This window comes from Sphaerodactylus townsendi, linkage group LG07, assembly GCF_021028975.2.
Source record: "Sphaerodactylus townsendi isolate TG3544 linkage group LG07, MPM_Stown_v2.3, whole genome shotgun sequence".
Lineage (NCBI taxonomy): Eukaryota > Metazoa > Chordata > Lepidosauria > Squamata > Sphaerodactylidae > Sphaerodactylus > Sphaerodactylus townsendi.
In genome coordinates, this window is record NC_059431.1 from 100,781,479 (window position 1) to 100,804,533 (window position 23,055).

The 23,055-nt window shown below is 47.4% G+C and overlaps 2 protein-coding genes across 2 annotated transcripts; one reads left to right on the forward strand and one right to left on the reverse strand.

The window, feature by feature from the left end:
- Positions 1-1,264: 1,264 nt before the first annotated feature.
- On the forward strand, positions 1,265-3,499 carry ZBTB5 (zinc finger and BTB domain containing 5; the record flags this gene model as incomplete). Its single annotated transcript, XM_048504523.1, has 1 exon — positions 1,265-3,499. A coding segment is annotated over one exon (1,350 nt), but the record flags the coding sequence as incomplete, so codon positions are not given.
- Positions 3,500-4,802: 1,303 nt separating this feature from the next.
- On the reverse strand, positions 4,803-19,556 carry GRHPR (glyoxylate and hydroxypyruvate reductase). Its single transcript, XM_048504414.1, has 7 exons — positions 19,396-19,556; positions 13,916-14,032; positions 11,262-11,350; positions 8,922-9,023; positions 6,781-6,916; positions 5,665-5,795; positions 4,803-5,035 (listed from the first exon to the last, which is right to left on the reverse strand). The coding sequence occupies exons 1-7, from the start codon at positions 19,554-19,556 to the stop codon at positions 4,914-4,916; spliced, it is 858 nt and encodes a 285-aa protein (XP_048360371.1). The 3' UTR covers positions 4,803-4,913.
- Between the last annotated feature and the right edge of the window lie 3,499 nt (positions 19,557-23,055).

Sequence of the window (23,055 nt, forward strand, 5' to 3'; positions counted from 1 at the left end):
GGGGGGTGGGGGGGGGGGGGGGTGGGGGGGGGGGGGGGTGGGGGGGGGGGGGGGTGGGGGGGGGGGGGGGTGGGGGGGGGGGGGGGTGGGGGGGGGGGGGGGTGGGGGGGGGGGGGGGTGGGGGGGGGGGGGGGTGGGGGGGGGGGGGGGTGGGGGGGGGGGGGGGTGGGGGGGGGGGGGGGTGGGGGGGGGGGGGGGTGGGGGGGGGGGGGGGTGGGGGGGGGGGGGGGTGGGGGGGGGGGGGGGTGGGGGGGGGGGGGGGTGGGGGGGGGGGGGGGTGGGGGGGGGGGGGGGTGGGGGGGGGGGGGGGTGGGGGGGGGGGGGGGTGGGGGGGGGGGGGGGTGGGGGGGGGGGGGGGTGGGGGGGGGGGGGGGTGGGGGGGGGGGGGGGTGGGGGGGGGGGGGGGTGGGGGGGGGGGGGGGTGGGGGGGGGGGGGGGTGGGGGGGGGGGGGGGTGGGGGGGGGGGGGGGTGGGGGGGGGGGGGGGTGGGGGGGGGGGGGGGTGGGGGGGGGGGGGGGTGGGGGGGGGGGGGGGTGGGGGGGGGGGGGGGTGGGGGGGGGGGGGGGTGGGGGGGGGGGGGGGTGGGGGGGGGGGGGGGTGGGGGGGGGGGGGGGTGGGGGGGGGGGGGGGTGGGGGGGGGGGGGGGTGGGGGGGGGGGGGGGTGGGGGGGGGGGGGGGTGGGGGGGGGGGGGGGTGGGGGGGGGGGGGGGTGGGGGGGGGGGGGGGTGGGGGGGGGGGGGGGTGGGGGGGGGGGGGGGTGGGGGGGGGGGGGGGTGGGGGGGGGGGGGGGTGGGGGGGGGGGGGGGTGGGGGGGGGGGGGGGTGGGGGGGGGGGGGGGTGGGGGGGGGGGGGGGTGGGGGGGGGGGGGGGTGGGGGGGGGGGGGGGTGGGGGGGGGGGGGGGTGGGGGGGGGGGGGGGTGGGGGGGGGGGGGGGTGGGGGGGGGGGGGGGTGGGGGGGGGGGGGGGTGGGGGGGGGGGGGGGTGGGGGGGGGGGGGGGTGGGGGGGGGGGGGGGTGGGGGGGGGGGGGGGTGGGGGGGGGGGGGGGTGGGGGGGGGGGGGGGTCGGCGGGGGGGGGGGGGGGGGGCGGGGGGGGTGGGGGGGGGGGTGGGGTGTGGGGGGGGGGGGGGGGGGGTGGGGGGGCGGGGGGGGGGGGGGGGGGGGGGGGGGGGGGGGGGGGGGGCGGGGGGCGGTGGGGGGGGGGCGGGGGGGGGGGGGGGGGGGGGGGGGGGTGGGGGGCGGGGGGGGGGGGCGGGGTGGGGGGTGCATTCGCGAAATGAATTTTTTCCCCCAGACTCGTTGAAAATCGTAGACAACTCTAAGCCAGACGGTGTAAGTGACAACCACGAAGACAATACTATTATGTTTGACCAGTCCTTTGGCGCTCAAGAGGATGCCCAAGTGCCCAGTCAGTCGGACAACAGTGGGGGAAATATTTCCCAAATGTCCATGGCATCACAGGCAACTCAAGTTGAAACTAGCTTTGACCAGGAGACTTCTGCCCAGAAAAACAACTTTCAGTGTGAGAATACAGAGGTTGCTCTAAGTGAAAAAGATCACATGAGAGTGGTGGTGAAATCTGAGCCTTTGAGTTCCCCAGAGCCCCAAGATGAAGTGAGTGATGTGACTTCCCAGGCCGAGGGAAGCGAATCTGTAGAAGTGGAAGGAGGAGGCGTAAGTGCTGAAAAAATAGAACTGAGCCCAGAGAGTAGTGACCGTAGCTTTTCGGATCCCCAGTCTAGCACTGATAGGGTGGGAGACATCCATATTATGGAAGTCACCCATAACCTGGAGCACAAGTCCACCTTCAGTATTTCAAATTTCCTGAACAAGACCAGAGCCGGCAGTTTTGGTGCCAGCCAGAATGAGGACAACATTCCAAACACAACTAGTGACTGCAGGATGGACGGGGATGCCTCTTATTTAATTAGCCCAGAGTCTGGGCCTGCTAACAGTCATTCCTCTGCTACAGTCTCCCACGTGGACAATCCGTTCAGTGAGAGCACAGACTCCCATTTTGTCAGGCCGATGCAGGACGTAATGGGTCTTCCTTGTGTACAGACGTCTGGCTACCGGGGAGCAGAACAGTTTGGGATGGATTTCCCGAGATCTGGCTTGGGGTTGCATTCCTTATCGAGGGCCGTGATGGGCTCTTCCAGAGGCGGAGCGAGTGGCTTTCCCAGCTACCGCCGTATAGCTCCCAAAATGCCTGTTGTGACCTCTGTTCGGAGCTCTCAGTTGCCGGACAGTGCCCCTAATTCTCAGCTGCTAATGAATGGTGCCATTTCCTCTTTTGAAAATGGGCACCCTTCGCAGCCTGGCCCCCCACAGCTGACCAGGGCATCCGCTGACGTTCTTTCCAAATGCAAGAAGGCCTTATCCGAACATAACGTCTTGGTGGTGGAAGGTGCACGCAAGTACGCCTGCAAAATCTGCTGCAAGACGTTTCTCACCTTAACAGACTGCAAGAAGCACATCCGTGTGCACACGGGAGAGAAACCGTATGCCTGTTTAAAGTGCGGCAAAAGGTTTAGTCAGTCGAGCCATTTGTATAAGCATTCCAAAACTACTTGCCTTCGCTGGCAAAGCAGTAATCTCCCCAGCACTTTGCTTTAACTTCTTCCCTTAATCTCATGATGCCAATACAGATTTTAATAATGCATGGAACACAGAAAGTGAACACTTAAGTGTGATTGTGCCACACACACAAAAAAAAGGCTTAGCTCTTTTTAATACCTGTACCATACCTACCTCACAGGGGTGTTGTGAGGCTTAAAACAACTTTTAAAGTAGCGCTTTGAAAATTCTCCAGCTCTGTCACACGATTCGTGCACATACTTGGCTGTAAGTCCCGTTGAACTACATGGGATCTACTTCCAAGTAAATGCAGATAGGAGTGGGCTATTCGAATTATATGGATACAGTCTTCAGTATCATTAGTTCTTTGGTAGAAGAAAGGTTGAAAGAATAAAGTGTAGCTAGCGTGAAATTTTACTAGCACGTTTCAAGAATGAGAAACTGGAGTGCAAACTTTTTAATTTTTTTTTTAAAGATGTGAGAGCATTTATCTGTAAAATAAGTTCCTACATGGAGGGCGAGAGCAGTATTGCTAAGAGTTCTTTATGGTTCAGGACTGCTTATTCTTGAAGATGAAACCACCTTTGCACCTCAAATTGCTTTGAAGTGTGCTATAGGATTAACATAGTTTTAGGGGTTCTGAATGTATTTCCAGGTTTGTTTGTTTTTTTTGCAGTAACTTACACTGTGTAATGAAGGTGCTTACCTTGAGTCCAATGCAAGTAACTTTTTAGACTGTCTGATATGTATGTGTGTGTATATACTTTGAATACAGCAAAATCTAGATGTTTCATAGTTTTCTTTTTGTAAAATCTTGTACTGAATAAGTGAAATGTGTGTTATGTTTGGTAGTGTTTCTAACCAATTTGTATTTTATGTGTTAAAACTCATCAAGTCTTAAATGAAGTCGGCTGATATTTCAAACATCCGGTTTTGAATTTTATTTTGCAGCCCTCTCCCCTTTTTCAAACGTTGCTATTCAGTCTCATCTGGATTTATCGTGTGGACAATTTCTTTAGAGATTTCTTCTGTGGATTTAATGTGCATTTCCATATGCCTATGCACTAAAGTATTAAAATAGCAACCTGATTTGTGTGCCAGTTCAGACATGACTTTATGGAAGTGTGCTTTCCTTGGAAGTGAAAGTACTTGTTCAGTCGATTCATGCATGACAGACAGCACTCCGGCTGATCAGTGGTCGAGTCCTTTGTCTGAATGTTGTTTGGAAACCCTGGGGTTTTAAGGTTTTAGAATTTCTGAAGCACCCACAATTGTGAGTGCCAAGTTCTTGTGCTGGGCCAGTGATGACTAGGAATGCGCATCTGTATCATGGTGCATGAATGAAATTGATGGAGAAATGAATGCTGTCGGGACATGGAGATTCAGCCTTGTGGAGTAAAGCAGTCAGCAGTGGAATCAGTCCAGCTTCTGGTCTTCATGGCTGAAGGCTGGAAAGCACAGTGGATGTCTCTATGGTCAGTGGAAATTAGGTTTCCTTGGTAACACTAAAAGTCAATGAACAAGGAAAAGCAGAGTATGGGGCCAGCAGGCTTTTCTTGCTGAATGCTTAATAGTCTTCCCAAAGTTAAAGCCAGAAATGGCTAAGATAGGCCTGTTAAAATAATTTTCTTAAGTAGAGTGGTGTAAAGGGGAGGAGGGGGGCTTTATGAAGAAGAAGAAGAGTTTGGATTAATATCCCCCCTTTCTCTCCTATAGGAGACTCAAAGGGGCTGACAATCTCCTTGCCCTTCCTCCTCACAACAAACACCCTGTGCGGTGGGTGGGGCTGAGAGAGCTCCGAAAAGCTGTGACTAGCCCAAGGTCACCCAGCTGGCGTGTGTGGGAGTGCACAGGCTAATCTGAATTCCCCAAATAAGCCTCCACAGCTCAAGCGGCAGAGCTGGGAATCAAACCCAGTTCTTCCAGATCAGAGTGCACCTGCTCTTAACCTCCTACACCACTGCTGCTGCTCCTACTCATCTCTCATATCTCCTTGCTTGCAAGCCTGCTGAGCTCCGTGAGAGCGACTTCTGTGTAAGCACATACACACAAGTTTGCTGTATTCAGCCTGTGCTTTCAATAGCCTTGTTTCCAGTTTAAGCCTGAATTCCCCTCCAAAATGATTTCCTTGCATATTTTTCTGGCAAGGATCTAACTGCTGCTTTCTGTATTTTGTATACTGCTCTTTGAAAACAGAGTTGACAAGAAGTAGTGCCAGGACCTCTACTGCTGTGGAACGCGTTTTAATGAAAAGCACTGGAGTCCAGGCAACAAGCAACGGTTCAGGTGGATACAATCATTTCAAAATAGGCTCTTGGTTCTGTCCCAGCGTTCCTTCTCACAGTTTGAGTTCACTAGGCATGCTTTCCCCTTTCAACCCAGCCATAAGATTGTTAGCAGCCAGTACAGACATGCTATTCCTGGTAGCATAGGTGGCACTTCCAATATGAGGCAGAATCACTGTTCAGGAAAAAAGGAGAGAAAAAGCATCATCTTCAGATGAATAAGAAGAGTTTGGATGTATATCCGCCCTTTCTCTCCTGCAGGAGACTCAAAGGGGCTTATAATCTCCTTGCCCTTTTCCCCTCACAACAAACACCCTGTGAGGTGGGTGGGGCTGAGAGAGCTCCGAGAAGCTGTGACTAGCCCAAGGTCACCCAGCTGGCGTGTGTGGGCGTGTACAGGCTAATCTGAATTCCCCAGATAAGCCTTCACAGCTCAGGCGGCAACAGTTTTTATTAAGATGAAGTGAAATAAAAGTAGGGTGCAACCTTTCAAGTTCTGTATGCTATATGTTGTTTTTAAAAAGTCTTTAATTTGGCTGAAAAGCCCCTGTGCTACTTCTAAGCAGCTCTGTTTTCTTGGCTTGAGGCTGACCGTTATTTACATGCAGAGTAACCACTCCAAGACTTCTTTCCAAGGGGAACACAATAGGCCTCCTATCCTCCTATTCCCCTCCCCATCCCACAGTTGCTGTTGACCCTTTCCTGCCACCCAGTGTGGTATGACAGAACAATCATCACAGACTTATCCAACACACTCCAGCAGTGGGGGTGTAGGAAAATATGTGAACGATTACGTCAACTTACCACAGTTCTTCAGAGAAAGAAGCGGATGGGCTGGCGGCAGTGGTTCTGGGGTTGTAACATCTAGACCTGCAGCTGCAATGTGGCCCTTGACCAGAGCATGATAAAGGTCATCTTGATTCACCACAGCACCTCTGGCAGAACACAGCAAGAATACTGTTGGCAGTCTCTACATGTTGTAGGCATTCATGTCCCTCCGGAATTCCAGAGAAGGTCGATTTGTTACTCGGTTTTGCAGCAAGCGCACATACTTTTAAAACTATTACGGTTAAAGGAGTCACAAAGAAAGTTCTGCTGTTGGTATCTTGTTTAATGTTATCAAAATATTTTTGAGTAACATAAGACACTGCCCAACAATATTCTGGAGACACAAAAAAATGCCAAAGAGGAACTATTTATTTTATTTAAGACTGACAAATTATGCTTTTACTAACTGCAGGCCCCCGGTCCCATTCTGATGTAAGCAGTTGGGGTAGAACAGATCATGGAAGTTGCCCTGCATTCATGAAAAGTAGAATGGCAGCTAATGTTTAAATTTTTAAAAATTCCATCACCCCATCCTGGCCAGTGCTACTGATTAACACAGACGCTGCGCTTAGGGCATTGATGACACTCCACCCTTGTGTCTTCAGAGATAAAGCGATGCTACTCTTGTAATGAGGGCTCCTTCAGACTTGGAAAAAGTGTGTGAAAAGCCCATCAAATTTATCACAAGACAACATTTGCAAAACCTCAAATGCAACAGGTTCCAGTTGAATCCATTTCTACACTGTGACATAGATAGCATAGTTTAGTGAATCAGGGAGTGCTTTAAGAGATGCATCTCGGCTGCTGGACTGGAATGAGCACCTCATAGTAGAACCACAGCCATTTCGGAAGGTATGTGAATTATCCACTTCAAACAACATGTGACTGCGGGAGCAAAAACTTAAAAACTGGTATGTTTTATGCAGGTGATCATACTAAATTAGCACTCCGGATTAATATAAACTCTCCAGATTAATATAAACTCTGTTACCTTAATACAGACTACGTGGAAGACTTTTCATGAGAAATCTGCTGTGGAAAGGGGCCCTGAACTAATCCTACTGAAATTGTCTGGGTTGCCTCTGTTCTCACCTGCTTGTGTTGATGAACACAGCTGTTTTCTTCATCTTGCAAAAGAAATCCCGATTGCACATGCCCTGGGTTTCAGGCGCCAGAGAACAAGTTACAATGACAAAGTCAGACTGCTCCGCCAACTTGGCAACTGGAACTGCAGAAAGAGACAGAACATACGCTAAGTATTGAAAACTTTGCTTACTTTGAGTAGTACTCAGTCACTGGGTTTTCCAACAGCTGTACAGTGCTTCTGCAGTAGCTGTTTTAAAATATATATCTATATATATAAAAAGCTAACCGTGTATTTGCTAGTGATAGTATAACTCAATAACTGCTGGGCCAATTCCTCTGAAAATTCCCAGCCACTATAGTCAGCCAGGCGAGAGTGGTTTTAGATGTTCACGTACCTGAAATTTCACACCTGGCCCAGGTAAAACACCTTTTTCCTGGTGCTCCATGGTGAAGGACTTGCAGCTGCCTGTGTGTAACTGTCATCCTTAGAATGTTCGTGCAGCTTAGAATGTTCGCTCAGATGGCCAGATATGAGCAGTGAAAACAGTACATAGGCAATAACGCGAGTGGAAGTGAAACACATACACATCTATACACACGCAGGAGAGGGGAGGGAGGGGGAGGCGTGGCATACAAGGGAAGAGAAGTGAGGGAGGGGAGAGAGTGAGGGTGGCATGCCAAGGGAGGGTAGGGAGGGGCCCAGCATCTGGATATGACCCACCCACCCTAGTGAAGGGAGAGGGAAGGGTCAGCGTCTGTTCCTTTCCTATTTCACCACAATAACCCACAGCAATGCGTGGCCGGGCCCCACTAGTGTGTGTGTGTGTGTGTGTGTACACACACACACACACACACACACGTGCACACATATATACACATATCTATGCACATATCTATATATGCATACATCTCTATATACACACCTCTATATATACATATACAGAGGTGGGATCCAACCAGTTCTCACCACTTCTCTAAAAGTGGTTACTAATTTTTTCTGAGTGCCGAGAAGGGGTTACTAAAGCAACCTCCCTGCCCAATAGGGACTGGAGGTGCGTGTGTGCGGCGGCACCACTGTTTGAATCCCACCACCATCGGAGCCAGTTATTAAAATTTTTGGATCCCACCACTGTACATATATATATCTATATATATGCATATCTATATATAGATACAGATGTTCTTGCTCCCAGTCACATGCTACACACAGAATCTACAGATGTACGTATCTATACACACGCACACATATCTATACACACGCACACACAGACACACACATATATATGCATATATAGCGTGTGTGTAAAACAAAATGATTCATGAGTACAAGCCCTTGAATTAGACTTTGCTTAGATTCTCTACAAACGTGAATCTGAATCTACTATGAATGAATGGAGTTTATTTGCATTTTGTGACAGGCCTTTACAAACTTGGGAAGCCCCATCCAAGAATCCAGCATCTGGCTGCTGCCCCCAAAGAGGCTTCCTGGCAGCATGGTGAAGCTTAAAAAGCAAAAATGTCTCCCTGTTGCTGAGAAGCCTCCAACAGAATTAATGGACTTGCGCCACATCCAAATACCTGGCAGCTGGTGCAATGGGGTGAATAGCTGGGAGCTCTTCCCCTAGCCCCACACCCACTATGCCGGCGGCAGAAGGGGCACTGGGATGATGATGCTGTGTCTGATGCCACATTCCAGCGCCAAAGAGGGCCATGGAGGCTGCATGCTGGTGGGATCACCTCTCCAACGAGGGAAGTGTCCCAAGGAAGACAAACTGGCGGTGTGGCTGCACACTGCTCCCACGGGTGGATTCGACCCTCCCCCCCGGATGGGAATCTGAATCTATTAATTTATTACACTCTTCCAATTTATACTATCTTATTTACTGAATAATATACTGTCCACCAATTGCACCAAAACCACCACAGATCTAAACCTCCTGGTTTTACATACTCGCCACTTGAACTATCTTATTTACTGAATAATATACTGTCACAATTACTGAAACACCACAGATCTAAACCTCTGGTTTATACTCTGCAGACTACTTAAAAGATTCATGAGGAATATGATGAACGTTCTATTAAACTTGGAATAAAAGAAAAAAATGATGGAAGTACAATGTAATCCCATACGATGTGATTCTTACCAAACTCTGCTCCAAATTCTGCTGCTTCAGTTTTGGGGTGACGTCCACTATACAGAAACCTCTTTACTCCAAATGGCTTCAGGCGACGAGCTACGGCCTGCCCTAGAAACAAGAGGCACATTGGCTGCGAGGTGGGTCGTTGTCATTCAAGGGTGCCTTCGTTGCCAAAAACACTGTTGTGGTTCTTCCAAAGCCTGCATAAACACTTCTCCAAGGCACAGGCACACAAAACTCACACATACCAACTGGCTTTCTTGTTCCACACGACGGCTCAAAGCAAAAAACCCCCCCAAAACAAAACACTGAAGCCCTCATGCAGTTGATCAACTGGCTGATTTTGGGATGATTCTTTGTAGGGTACTTGCAGAATTAGGTCAGAGGGTAGGTGCAGAGAATAATATTACACCACATATAAAACTACATATCTGAACTACTTAAGAGGCGGATTGTTTTCTTGTGGCTTATTAGCATACAGATGACTGATTTGCTAAAAGCCTTCGTTCTAGCCCTGTTCACATTACAGGGAATACATATACACCCTGCAGATAAGAAAGAGCCCACGGGCATTCACTTAAGGAATGAAACGGGACCAGTACCTGGATAAACATGCTGTTTCAATCACACATTCAGCTGCACATGGACTGAACGTAACATGGGAATTACTCAACGTATGTAAAAAGAAAAACCAAGTACACAAATAGAGTGAACACACATACTAACTTGTGAACAGGGTTAATGTCTACTTGGTACCTGGTAAACAGGCATCTCCAGTCGCCCTAAGGCAGACCTAAACTCCAGTTACACCCAAGAAGTCTGAAGTAGTCTACTTATCTCTTAATTATTCAATTCCAGGTTTCATAGACTGATACAAGAAGTGGCCTGGTGAGAAACTCATGGGGGAGGGGGAAACCCATCCCCTGCTAGCTTGTACTTGCTCATCGCCCATCACTGCTGTACTCCCACTTAATCCACCTGTTGCCACCATTGTGTCCTCCTCCTATCTGCCTACATCCTCCTCTCCGGCCTGCCCTGGTAACCTCAACAAAGCAGGAGTTGTTTCTTTACTACACTGCGCAATCTGCATTTTTCCCCCTCTTCAGTTGTGATGTCTGCATAAACACAGATTTCATTTCAACAGCTGAGATATTTGTTTTAAATCCTCTTCATCTTCTCAATATTTGTTCAGATTTTTCTGCAAACTGGATTATTTCCCCAGGTTTTCAGAAATATACCCTCATCCCTGAACAGCTGCACCTTGTGGATTGTTTTGATCGGAATGGGAAGGCAGGTAGGTATATGATTTTAGACTCCTTAGGAGAGTTTGATCTTGTATTTCTCAATGAACTGTCATAGAGGATATTGGTCCTTCCCTAAAGAATACAAGGGAATGATAACTCTATATTGAAAAGGGAACAGCAGCAGCAAAAATACTTATATGATCATTAAAGTCCAAATTTGAACAAGTGTGAGGGAATCTGACCAAGGCCCAAAGCAGACAGGGCATGTGAGTCACTTTGATGACAGAGGTGATAAATATTTAACTAAGCAATCAATAGTAGAAAGTCTCATTTGATCTAGTTTTGGAAGGTGAAAGGACTAGATGTTTTAGAGGTGGTCGTTTGAACCTGGTTCATAGTGGGGCATCTACTATTGCAAGTCTGCTCTGGATATCTCTGTCATCCTCCTGAAATGAAACATAATACAGCACCATGGAGTAGTGGCTTGTGAAGCAGTAGGAGAAACCAGCACGTATGGCACTCCAGATGTTCATGGACTACAATTCCCATCAGCCTCTGCCAGCATGGCCAATTGGCCATGCTGGCAGGGGCTGATGGGAATTGTAGTCCATGAACATCTGGAGTGCCATAGGTTCACCACCACGGAGCTAGGTCATGAACAGAGGCATGGGGGGATGGCACCTGGGGCAAAGCCTGCTCCAGGTGCCCCCCCCCGTCCATGCCCCACTTACCTGGCCTTGCCCTGCCAAGCCTGCTCCTTCAGCTGGTGGTCAAAGGAGCAGCCTGGCAGGGCAGGGTCAAGGGGTGCCCGGCGGCGGCCCAGTCAGGCTGCTCCTTCGGCAGGTGGAGGCTCTGCTGGCTGAAGGAGCAGCCTTGCGGGGCCGGGCCAAGGGGAGGGGGGCAATTCTCTGCCCACATGTGACCAGCTGGCGTGTGCCCAGGGTCATGTGACCCCACATGTCCCTGTGAGTGCTTCGCCTCTGGTCATGAAACTTACAGAGTTGGGCCATTTATTCTCTCGTAATCACCTCTCCTAGCAGCTATGAGGATAAAATGCTGTTCTGTGCCGGGATGCAAGATTAACCTGTTAACAATGGCTTACCTATTCTCCCAAGCCCAACAATTCCAACTGTGCTGCCAGAAAGCCCATAGCCACACATCCAGAGGGGCTTCCATGTTGTCCAGCCACCGCTGCAAAAATGAAATAAAATGATGAAGGTGCACTAGAAAAGGCACACTAGAGAGTCAGTGTTGCGGTAAGAAGAAGAGAAGAGTTTGGATTTATATCCCACCTTACTCTTCTTTAAGGAAACTGAAAATGGCTTACCAGCTCCTTTCCCTTCCTCTTCCCACAACAGACACCTTGTCAGGTAGGTGGAGCTGAGAGAGTTCTGAGAGAACTGTGACTAGCCCAAGGTCACCCAGTAGGAAAGTAGGAGTGCAGCAACACATAAGCCTCCACCACTCAGGTGAAGTGGGGAATCAAACTCGGTTCTCCAGATTAGAATCCACCTGCTCTTAACCACTACACCACTGATCAGATCAGAAAACATTTAATGGGATAAGAGGAAAAATTATAAACAGTAAAATCAGTTAAAATAGCAAAAACAGAAGTTTAGTTCATTTTGGACCTTCTAAAGAATTTCAGGTAAGTATAGTGCAACTGCAGACATAACTTTGGACTTATGATCTTCCATGGTCCCTGGCCCCTCGATGATGCGGCTGGCCTCTACCAGGGCCAGGGCTTTTACAGACCTGGCCCCTGCCTGGTGGAACACGTTACCACCAACTATCCGGGCCCTGCAGGATCTTGGAGAGTTCCGCAGGGCCTGTAAGACCGAATTGTTCTACCGGGCGTTTGGAGGGGCTGGCCGCTGATGCCCCCTCCCCTTTCCCCCTCCTTTCCTTTACATTCTGGGTTCTCCGCTTCTCTGTTTTATTTTCCAGGGTGGATCTATGAAGTTCTGTTTTTATGATTGGATGCCAATATAACATTATTGATTGTTGTTTTAATGGGGTTTTTATTGTAACTATTGTTTTATTGTGTTGTTCACCGCCCAGAGCCCTTCGGGGGAGGGGCGGTATATAAAACCAATTATAAATAAATAAATAAATAAGCAAGGCATTGATAACTCTGGCTGGGATTTTTTCAGGATAACTGGTGAAAGCATCTGTGAGCATAATAAATCATGCAGTTGACAACCTACAAGAATGTGAGATTATGCTTCTGGAGCCTCACAGCTACATAATCTTTGATAAAATGGGAGATGATCGTATCTCAGTGACTTATCCGCCCCTAACCCCTCCCTCCCATATTCTATTTACCAAACATGAGGAGAATAAAAGTTTGGATTTATACCTTACCTTTCCCTCCTTTAAGGAGTCTTAGTGGCTTACAAACTCCTTCCCTTCTTCTCCCTACAACAGATTCCTTCCCTTCCTCCTCCCTGAGGTAAGTGTGACTGAGAGAGTTCTGAGAGAAGTGTAACTAGCCCAAGGTCACCCAGCAGGCTACTTGAGGAAGAGCAGGGATACAAATCTTGTTCACCAGATAAGAGTCCACTGCTCTTGAAGAGGAATGGGGAATCAAACCTGGTTCTCCAGATTAGAGTCCACTGCTCTTGCCTACTACATCACGCTGGCTCTCTAGAACCAAGATCTCTTGTGCACAATAGGCAGAGATGGATGGTAAATTATCCTAGCCAGACAGCCGTCATCTGGTCATTTGCTTACATTTTGGAGGCCTTGGAAAGTTTGCACTGATCTGTTATCACAGTGCAATCAAAGCATGGATCCAAAGGTTCACTTGAACACAATGAACTGTTTCTAAAACAAGGGTTCCCCATGCAGCATTTTTATACATTTATATGTTCAAGGTACTCCATGTACCTTATTTCACTAATCCTTACAACAGCCTAGTAAGACAAGTTGGTATCATCTGCATAGCGCAGCTTGGTTGGGGGTGGGGTGGGGTGGAGAAGAGAGCGAACAAGAACAGCCTAATATCACCTATGAAGGTCATGGCAAAGATTTTGAAGCAAGGATGACTCAGTTGAGTTTCACCGATGTGGTTCATACAACATTGCCAGTAACTGAATCTGGGCTGTATTGCTGCAGACTGCAGGGGAAGTTGAACAGTTAAATAATCCTCTGTGGAAAGAACTTTCTGCACAAAAGAAACTAGACAGCATGGAGATCTAGCTTTTGCACAGGGAAGTAAACTCAGCTGAGGGAGCCCCTTTCCCTGCAGTCTGTACAGACAAGGGACACGTGTATCTCATCTGCTGCACTGGTGAACTAACATGGTACAAGCCTCTCCAGCTCTCTGGGAGCAGCAGTGGCGTAGTGGTTAAGAGCAGGTACACTCTAATCTGGAGAACCGGGGTTGATTCCTTGCTCTGCCACTTGAGCTGTGGAGGCTTATCTGGGGAACTAGATTAGCCTGTGCACTCCAACACATGCCAGCTGGGTGGCCTTGGGTGAGTCACAGCTCTTCAGAGCTCTCTCAGCCCCACCCACCTCACAGGGTGTTTGTTGTGGGGGGAAGGAAAAATAGAGACTGTAAGCCCCTTTGAGTCTCTTTAAAGGAGAGAAGGGGGGGGGGTACAAATCCAAACTCTTCTTCTCCTCAAATAAGATCGAAACCTCAAAAAGGGTATACAGCTACAAACACACACCCAAAATATTCTGCACAATTTGTGGAGTCTGACCAGCCAGCCATCTCTCCAGAATACAGAGCCCAAACTCAACACTCACTTCTTTACTTCTTCCACTGATTCAGGCAGCCGGCGAGACGTTGCTAGGAGCAAGGCCACCGTGAGCTCAGCAGTGGCATCCGTCAGGATGTCTGGCGTGTACCCCACACGGATTCCCCTGGAATTTAAAAGAGGCCATCAGATTCTCCTCTCTTTCATCTACTGCAGGCCAGTATAGGAGGTTTGTGCTGCTCAACCTGCTTAGAATGTGACGTCCACTCCTGAAAACCATTTCTTCGCTGTTGGCATTTCTAAGGCCAAGACACCACAACAGTGAAGTATGGAGGCTCAATTTGCAGGATCCTTTCCCGTTCAAAAAGGGTGGAAAGTATCATATCAATAAAACCTTCATGTGCAAAAAATTGAAGACCCAGTGGAACATCTTCCCTTACATAAAGAAGAAAAGAAAAAATACACGTCTCTTCCATTAAAGCATAGGTGTCAAACTCGTGGCCCTCCAGATGTTATGAACTACAGTTCCCATCATCCCCTGCCAGCATGATGCTGGCAGGGGACGATGGGAACTGTAGTCCATAACATCTGGAGGGCCACGAGTTTGACACCTGTGCATTAAAGGTAAGAGAATTTCTGGTTGGGTGAGGCAACTGGCATTAAGATGGAACACAATGTTCAGGGGATAATCATTGTCAGGATTTCTTTAGATTTTAACCTGCCACTCAGTACAATGACTTCCAAGACAGTTTTACATAAAACAGTAAGTATATAAACAAGCAATTAAAACAATTAGTTCTGGTGGGTTTTCTTGGCTGTGTGGCTGTGATCTGGTGCACACATGGAGCACACAGCCCGGAAAACCCACCAGAACCAGTTGAATCCGGCCGTGAAAGCCTTCAACGATAAATTAAAACAATGACGGCCCAGTTGGGTGTGTGTGTGCCAAATCGTCTCCAGGATGCGTTGTGGGCCTGCACCCGTGGATTTGCCCTCCCTGAAGCACTTACCCCAGCGGAGGGGCAAAAACACCTCCAGAAGGATGCTGCAGCCCTCCAGAACATGGCACTGTTGCTTCAGCATTCCTGCACCACAATCAGCCCTGTCGATGCAGTGGGGGCATGATGGAGGCATTCCCAGGGGTGGAGCTGATTGCAGTCGGCTTCCACTTGGCCTTTAGAGCCAGGAATGCTGTGGCCCAGCCCTTGGAGTTACTGGACCCAAAAGGGAGGCGTAACTCCAATCAGCCCAGACGCCTTTTAGCCTCCTGAGGCTTTAGTGACAACAGAGCAGTCCCTGGTTGTGGTGCCTCCTGGATTGAGCTGCCCATTAGAATCCCCAATCAACCATCAGTGAGGCAGGAGCTCAAGCCAGACACCATAACAAACCATGGTTTGTGCTAAGTTCTAAACTTCCAGATGCAACAACAAATCACGGGTTGCAACTGCTTTAATTTCCCATCCTCTCAGCCCTTAGCTTTGTAAGTTCACAACTATCTCCATGGTACTGTAGATGGCCATGTCAATTCCAAACCACGGTTATCACAAACTGCAGTTTCTCAATCCGGTTATCTAGCCAATCACAAAGCATGGCTTCATCAGTTACAATGTCTCCAAACTGTAAGTAAGCACTCTTAACTATGGTTTGGCATGATGTCTTCAACGAGCACCCAAAAATGTCAAACAAACAGTATCACGGGCTAGCCGTTCTTCCTTGGAGGCTTTATGAATTAAAAATAGTTTTCCGTATCTCCTGAAAGCCAGGAGAGCTTCCCTCAGCAAATAATTTCACAGAAAAAGAGTCATCAATGACAAGGTACCATTTCTCATCAGTACTTTCGAAGATCTAAGACAGGGGTAGGGAACCTGCGGCTCTCCAGATGTTCAGGAACTACAATTCCCATCAGCCCCTACCAGCATGGCCAATTGGCCATGCTGACAGAGGCTGATGGGAATTGTAGTTCCTGAACATCTGGAGAGCCGCAGGTTCCCTACCCCTGCCCTAAGGGGTAACCAGGAATCAGCTGTGACTTAACAGCACTTTCTGCCACCATCTTGCTGAAGTTACTGACAGTCATTCACCATTTCATCATGGGAGAGCCTGCGGAATTTTCTTTGTTGGATCCATGTCTAATGATTACCTTCCACCAACAGAGGAATTTTCTGCTTGTGAAAGGATTCCTTCCTACAACTGAAGGCAGAACAACTTAGCAGAAGGAAACAATAGAAGTTGAAGAATAAAAACAATAGCCCAGCCAGAAAAGTAATGCAATTTAAATTTTTAATAGGAAATTCCATTTTCCCCAATCAGAAATATTGATTGTAGAAAATCGTCCTTAACAGAAATAAAAACAAAACATGTAATACCTGATAAATGGAAACTTACTGTGAATGTTAAAACAATGTTATGTGAAAAGGAATAATTATCCAAAAAGCTTAAACAGCCAAAAAAGAAAAAATCCACTGCCATTAAAAATTTAGGAAAAAAAATCAAAAGTGTAATAAGTATGTCTCTTTAACAGCAGGAATTTACATCTTCAAAAACCAGTGCCTCATTTAAATACATTGGTATGGAAATAACAAAGTAACTACCACAGCCATCCTAAGCAGGCCAATTGAGTATCCCAGTGGTACTTATTTCCAGGAGGTGTCTTCAGGATTGCACCATGTTGATAAACCATGTTGTTTATGTTGGGAACAATTGCTCTAAGAGCTCCAATTAGGGGCCCACAACTTGTGTGTAATAAATTCTCCTACTCCCTCGTGTATAGGAGAGGCGCACGGAAGTCCCCTGACTAAATAACTACTTCCTACTAATTTCCTTATTAGAAGATTCAGAGACAGACATAAGCTAATCAGAATTTAGAAGTTTATTCTATAAACATTATAAGTAGTAAAGGGGTTTTTCATGTCAGTTTCAATTTAACATTCAGACAAGGCATAACTGAAGCAACTATATTCAGAGATGTTACAGCTTGCATATTCCTCTTAGATAGGGTAAGTGTATTATCCTAGTATACCTGTACCTATGAGAGACCAGAACAAAAGGGCCGTACTGAAACTCTGGGTTCCCTTCACGCTGGAAGTATCTCAAATCATGGGTATTCCCTGAACCGTTTTGATGTCCCTCTCCTTATCAAAAACCCTCTTCTCTGCTGAGTCTGGCCTCCTGGAACTCGGCTCCATTTCAGCATTTGCTTCCCCTAACCTACTTGAGAAGTATTGTTGAAGGCTTTCACAGCCAGATTCAACTGGTTGTTGTGGGTTTTCCGGACCACGGCCACACAGCCCGGAAAACCCACAACTACTAGATAAGCTATTCTGACACAGATTTACTTCTCCCTTATGGATCTCTAAAATAATTTAATATGTTCCCTCCTTTTTCATCTAAATTCCACCTTTCCACCCAGCCCCTTAGCTGCTAACTCCTTACTATGAGCACCTAGTTTTCTTTCTCTCCTCAGCTGTTAGGAGGTTTAACCCATACTGGGATGAAGGTTCTCTTTCCCTCATTTTTCTTTTTAAGCACCGGTTCTAAGTGCATAAGGCGAATCCATCACAGTGTTTTCTAATGGCAACCAATAAATAGATTGTTTTAACATTTTTAGATTATGTTCCCTCTTGGATTCTGTATCAAACATATATGCAATATGTGAATATACACAGCTGTATAAAAAGCTGCCGGAGGGAAGATGCCCTATAACACGTCACTAGATGGCGCCAGTTTTATTAGTTCATTTATCGTTCACCTTGTAGAATATCAAGGTGGATTACAATTTTTTTTAAATCAGCATCACAACAAAAATACCATAAGAACCAATGTGTAGAATAGCCTGAAATGCAAGAGTGGTTTGTGATGTAGAAGAGGGGAAATATATTATTAGAGAGTAATATGCATATATAAGTTTGAATTATTAATTGATAAGATGGACTTAAGATAAAATATGGATTGCAAGTTTAGAAAGTGAAAGCCAGAAGCCAATAAGCCAAGATAGCATAAGGACTGTATTGTTCAGAAAAGAGAACGTTCAAAGTGTTTCATTTATTTAAGAAGTGCCTTATATTGCCAGTATTCAATTTTAAAGCCATAACTTGAAATCTGTCTTTAGAAGATGTTTTTAACAGGGAAAGGCTGATAGAGATTTTGCAGGTGTTCTGCCTGCAGTGATCAGCTGAAGACAATATATGCCCTCTCAGTCTCTTGATAAGACATCCAAAAGTGCTAGCTGTATGGTGCATTGTAACCTTGAATAAGACACTGTGCATATAGAACTCTGGCAGAACTGACCAACAGTAGCCTAATGACGTATGAGAATGTTAAACCTTGCCATTGCATTGTGCTTATTCCGACCCCTTTGAAGTCATGTGACGAACTTCAAAGGACTTCGGGGGCATTTGCTAAATGAAGGCTGGAAAGTGTCAAACTGTGATTGACAACTCTTTGTAATAAGTTGAGGGAAGTCAATGTGCTCAACTGGAATGGGCAACTGAGAACACAATTGGTTGTGGTGGGTTTTCCGGGCTGTGTGGCTGTGGTCTGGTGGATCTTGTCAGAACAAGATCCACCAGACCACGGCCACACACAGCCCGGAAACCAGTTGAATCCGGCCGTGAAAGCCTTCGACAATACAGACAACACAGTTGGGTTTTTTGCAACTCTTCAGTAAAGCTTTTCCTACTTTTTAAAACTTACATCTGTAGTCTGTACTTGGAATTATTTCTTCTGATAAGCTCAGCCATCACAGTTTGTAGGTTACCAATCTCAAAGTGGAGCCTGAATTTCTCCCTGTCCCCCAGACTACAAAAATCAGTTCCCCTGGAAAATATAGCAGCTTTCACAATTGTTTGCAAGTGGATTTTGCTATTCCACACAGTAAAATCCAGCTGCAAAGTGCAGTGAAAGGGGGTTGAAAGTTCATTATTCTGCACGTGCGGAAGGAGCCGGAGGACCACATGGCTCTTCAGAACTGAGGCTCCAAACTCTCATGAACTGATTTTCCTAGACAGAAGCACAACCTGTGGCAGAGCGGGGAATCAAACCAGAAGTTCTAGAGTGACATCACTTCCTGCTGAACTCCCTCCCTTCCCCAAATTCCGCCTTCCCTTGAAATCACCTAAAATTTCCAGGAGGTTCTCAAACCTGAGTTGGCAACCCTAAAAAATTATAGTTCCTTGCTCCAGTACACGAGCTGGAGCTTAGAGTGTCTCTTCTCCATCAGTACAGAAGCTGGGTAGCCCTAATTTCCAACAATAATTTATTTCTATTTCTATTTATTTACATTTATTCCCCACCCTTTACCATGGTTTCAGGGCAGGTTACAATATTTTTTTAAATAACTAAAAATGACTTTGGTTGGCGATCCCAGTTGTGATACATTCCCAATACCCATGTGTCTGGTGAATCTTACAGCCAAACCCCTCAGTTAATCCAAGGAAGCATCCCCAGATTGAAACACAGTCCCCCAAAGTATACATTTTGTACAGGGAAAATAAAATTAAAATAAATGTTGTATTTGCTGCATTTCAGTACCAGGGAACCACCGGCTTGCTCATCATGGTGTCTGTCTCGACACTCTTCATTACGATATGGACTTTTATCTCATTCGCTTTCATCCCTATTCTAAAGCAAACAGGCCCCGATCTTTTCTGCCTCCTTTCAGAGGACGGTTTTGCTCGCTGCCCTTTCAACATGCCCTCTCCATTATTCTAACCGTACAATTATCTAATCCTTTCTTCTTAAACTTGCTAAACCGGTTGCTCCGAATGATTGCCTGAATGAAGAGCTATTGGAGGTTGATAAAAATGCTGTCTGTTTTTTTTAAAAGTAATTCCTTTTATCATCCAGAAAACGTGGTTTAAATAACCTTGTAGGGCAATGTTCAAGGGAGTGCTCGGAAAAGGGGATGAATGTTCAAAATGTTCTCCCGCCCGCCCATCACGGGCTGCTTCTGTAGGGCCTGTGGTACTTGAAGCCTCAGGTGACTCCGGAGAAGACACTGGACCAAAGAGGACAGAATTTGCATATGCTAATAGACATTCAAAGATGACTTATTGCTTTTCATTTCCCCAGACAGCCTTGTGTGTCTTAGAAGTCCTTCCAGCTGCAGGTAGCACATGCAGAATAATGCACTTTCCATCCACTTTCACAATTGTTTGCAAGTGGATTTTGCTACTCCGCACAGTAAAATCCAGCTGCAAAGTGCAGTGAAAGTGGATTGAAAGTGCATTGTTCTGCATGTGCGGAAGGAGCCGGAGGACCGCATGGCTCTTCAGAACTGAGGCTCCAAACTCTCATGAACTGATTTTCCTAGACAGAAGCACAACCTGGACATTTCAGGAAAAAAGGCCTCAAAGAAGAGCACTCTCTGTTGAATGATAGGATAGCCGACCGCCCTAAGTTGGCAACTTAGGGGTGTTAGGATCCATGAACACACATGCAGCTGCCGTATATCGAAACAATCCATCTGAGTAAGTATTGCAAACTTAGAATGGCAGCTGCTCTCCATAATCTCAGGTAGTTTTTCACACCATCTACTACCAGATCCTTTAACTGGAGATGCTGGGGTTGAACCCGGGACCTTCGGCATGCAAAGCAGATGCTCCACTCCACTGAGCAATGGCCCCTCCACACACCCACAGCTGCAGGTGTAACCTCTTTCTGTGGGTCCTGTGGGGCAATACTTGGAAGGAGTTGCAAAGAACTAAATTTAAAACAAAACAGTTTACTTCTCTTAACAAATAACACTTTTAAAACATTTAACATTTACACTTTACAGTCCTGTAAAGTTTGCATTTTCAAGTCCTTATATTTACAGTCTACTGATATTGCCAAGTCCAATTCTTCTTTGCTGGTGGTTGGTTTTTGAAGACTTCAGTGGCTTGGTGAACGGGATTCAAGATGATGAAGGTTCCCAGAAAACTCTCACCATTTACATACACAAAAAACCCTGAAACAACAAACTCCGACATTTACAACATAGCAAAAATAAACAACTACCTTCCCAGTAGTTCCCAACAACATTGCAGTTACCTTAACAAGGTGTTAAGGGCTTATAGAAATCAAGGTCCGAGTCTGGTAGCCTTGTCTCCTCCAAACTACATGAGCTCTGCAGCCTCCTCCTGCTTTGGGTCTCCACCCCTTTCTGGGTCAACCCATTCTGAGCATGGGGGTTACATAGGCATCACTTCGACAGGAGCGATTGAAGTTTCTTTCTCCTAGCTGTTGCTTTTGAGAGCATCATGGACACGCATAAAGAAATCATTTATGGCTTTGCAGCTCTATCCAGAAAGGGCAGGAGTAGGAGGAGCAGTTTGGATTTATATCCCCCTTTCTCTCCTGTAAGGAGACTCAAAGGGGCTTACAAACTCCTTTCCCTTCCCCCCTCACAACAAACACCCTGTGAGGTGGGTGGGGCTAAGAGAGCCCCAAAGAACTGTGACTAGCCCAAGATCACCCAGCTGGCATGTGTCGGAGTGCACAGCGTAATCTAGCTCCCCAGATAAGCCTCCACAGCTCAACTGGCAAAGCAGGGAATCAAACCAGATTTGCACCTCCTCTTAACCACTGCACCAGACTGGCTCTCTGCTTCTCAGCTCAAAGGCATATACCAGGTTCAGTAGCAGCCTCAGCATCCATGTGCTTGACAGGCTGGCAAGCAATATTGATCTCCATGATGCAAAAAAAAAAACTTCATTCGTTGACTTCTGTAGAGATCTGGCCACAGTTAAAGAGGAGGGTGTTTTTTTAATTATCTGATTCGTTGGGAATTCTAATGCCATAGAGGAAAAGGATGGTATAACAGTTAAAGTGTTGGTCCAGACTCTGGAAGTCAGGTTCGAATCCCCACTCTGCCATGGACGTGTCCTAGGGTCAGTTGCACACACTCAGCCTAACCTACCTCCCAGGGTTACTGTAAGGATAAAAGTGAGGGAAGAGAATATAGTAGGCTATTTTGGGCCTACTATGGGGTTTTAATGTAGCAAGAGATACTCCCAAAAGTTTTACCTCTTTACCATCAAATCCTCTTGTTCCCTGCTGCTACCTGCTCTGAGTAGTTCTGAGTAGTTCCTTCTATCTCTTTGTACCCAGAACCAAGTCCCAAGCTTCCATCAGCCAAGAAAACCCCCCTTCCAATGGTGCAGTGCGAGTCTGTTTAGCGAATGGGCTAACGGGGAGAGGCGAGTGTTTCCCCTCCTTCCACTGGCTCCCGTGCCACCGATTCTCCCTTTGGGAGCAGAACTGAGGGGCTGTCCTCTTTCGCCATTGGATTGGGCTGCTCTACTTCCGCTCTACTTCCGCCATTGGATTGGGCTGTTCAAACCCTGTTCATATCTCACCATGAACACCCATGCATACTGAGCTAGGGTTGTCAGATGGGGGTGGGGGGCTGTAGGGTTGCTGGATCCAGGTCGGCAAACTACTGGAGATTTGGAAATTAAGTGTGGGGAGGGCAGAGATCTCAGTGGAGTACACTGCAACATACTCCACCTTCTATAGCATAGGTGTCAAACTCGCAGCCCTCCAGATGTTATGGACTACAGTTCCCATCATCCCCATGCTGGCAGGGGATGATGGGAACTGTAGTCCATAACATCTGGAGGACGGATCGAAGTTTCCAGCAGAAAGGATTCTGTAGCTGTTTTCAGAACCCTTCCTTTAATTAACTTCTTTTCACACCATTTAATTCAGATAACTAGAGAACTCCACACACTGTTACTAGACACCGGGCTTTAAAGACTCTGCACCTCTCCCACCTGACTGGAGGAGAAATTACTTTAGAGTCCCTTTAACTGTTTTGAGGGAACTCCTAATGGCTGGGGTTTCTAGCCGGTCACCCACTCTAAAGACACACACCCAGAGAGACTCCCTACAGGCATGAGGGAATTTGAACACGGTAATTGAAATTTATTTTTAAAACAAAAGAAAGGCTTTAAACTGGCTCAGAGGTACTCCAAAGCTTGGCCTCCCAAGACTGGAAAAGGTTGAACTGCAGGAAAAGACCTAGGGGCTTCTTCGACTGACAGAGTTGTACTGGTTTCATCTAGGTTCACCTCAGTGTATCCGCCAAGACTGCAACTGAGCTCAACGCTGTTTTGTCTCAGTTCCTCTCAGAACTGCGACATCCTTGTCGCGAAGTTATGAACTGCACCTTCTGCTGGAACAAGGTTCATACCGGCCAAGCTTCAAGTG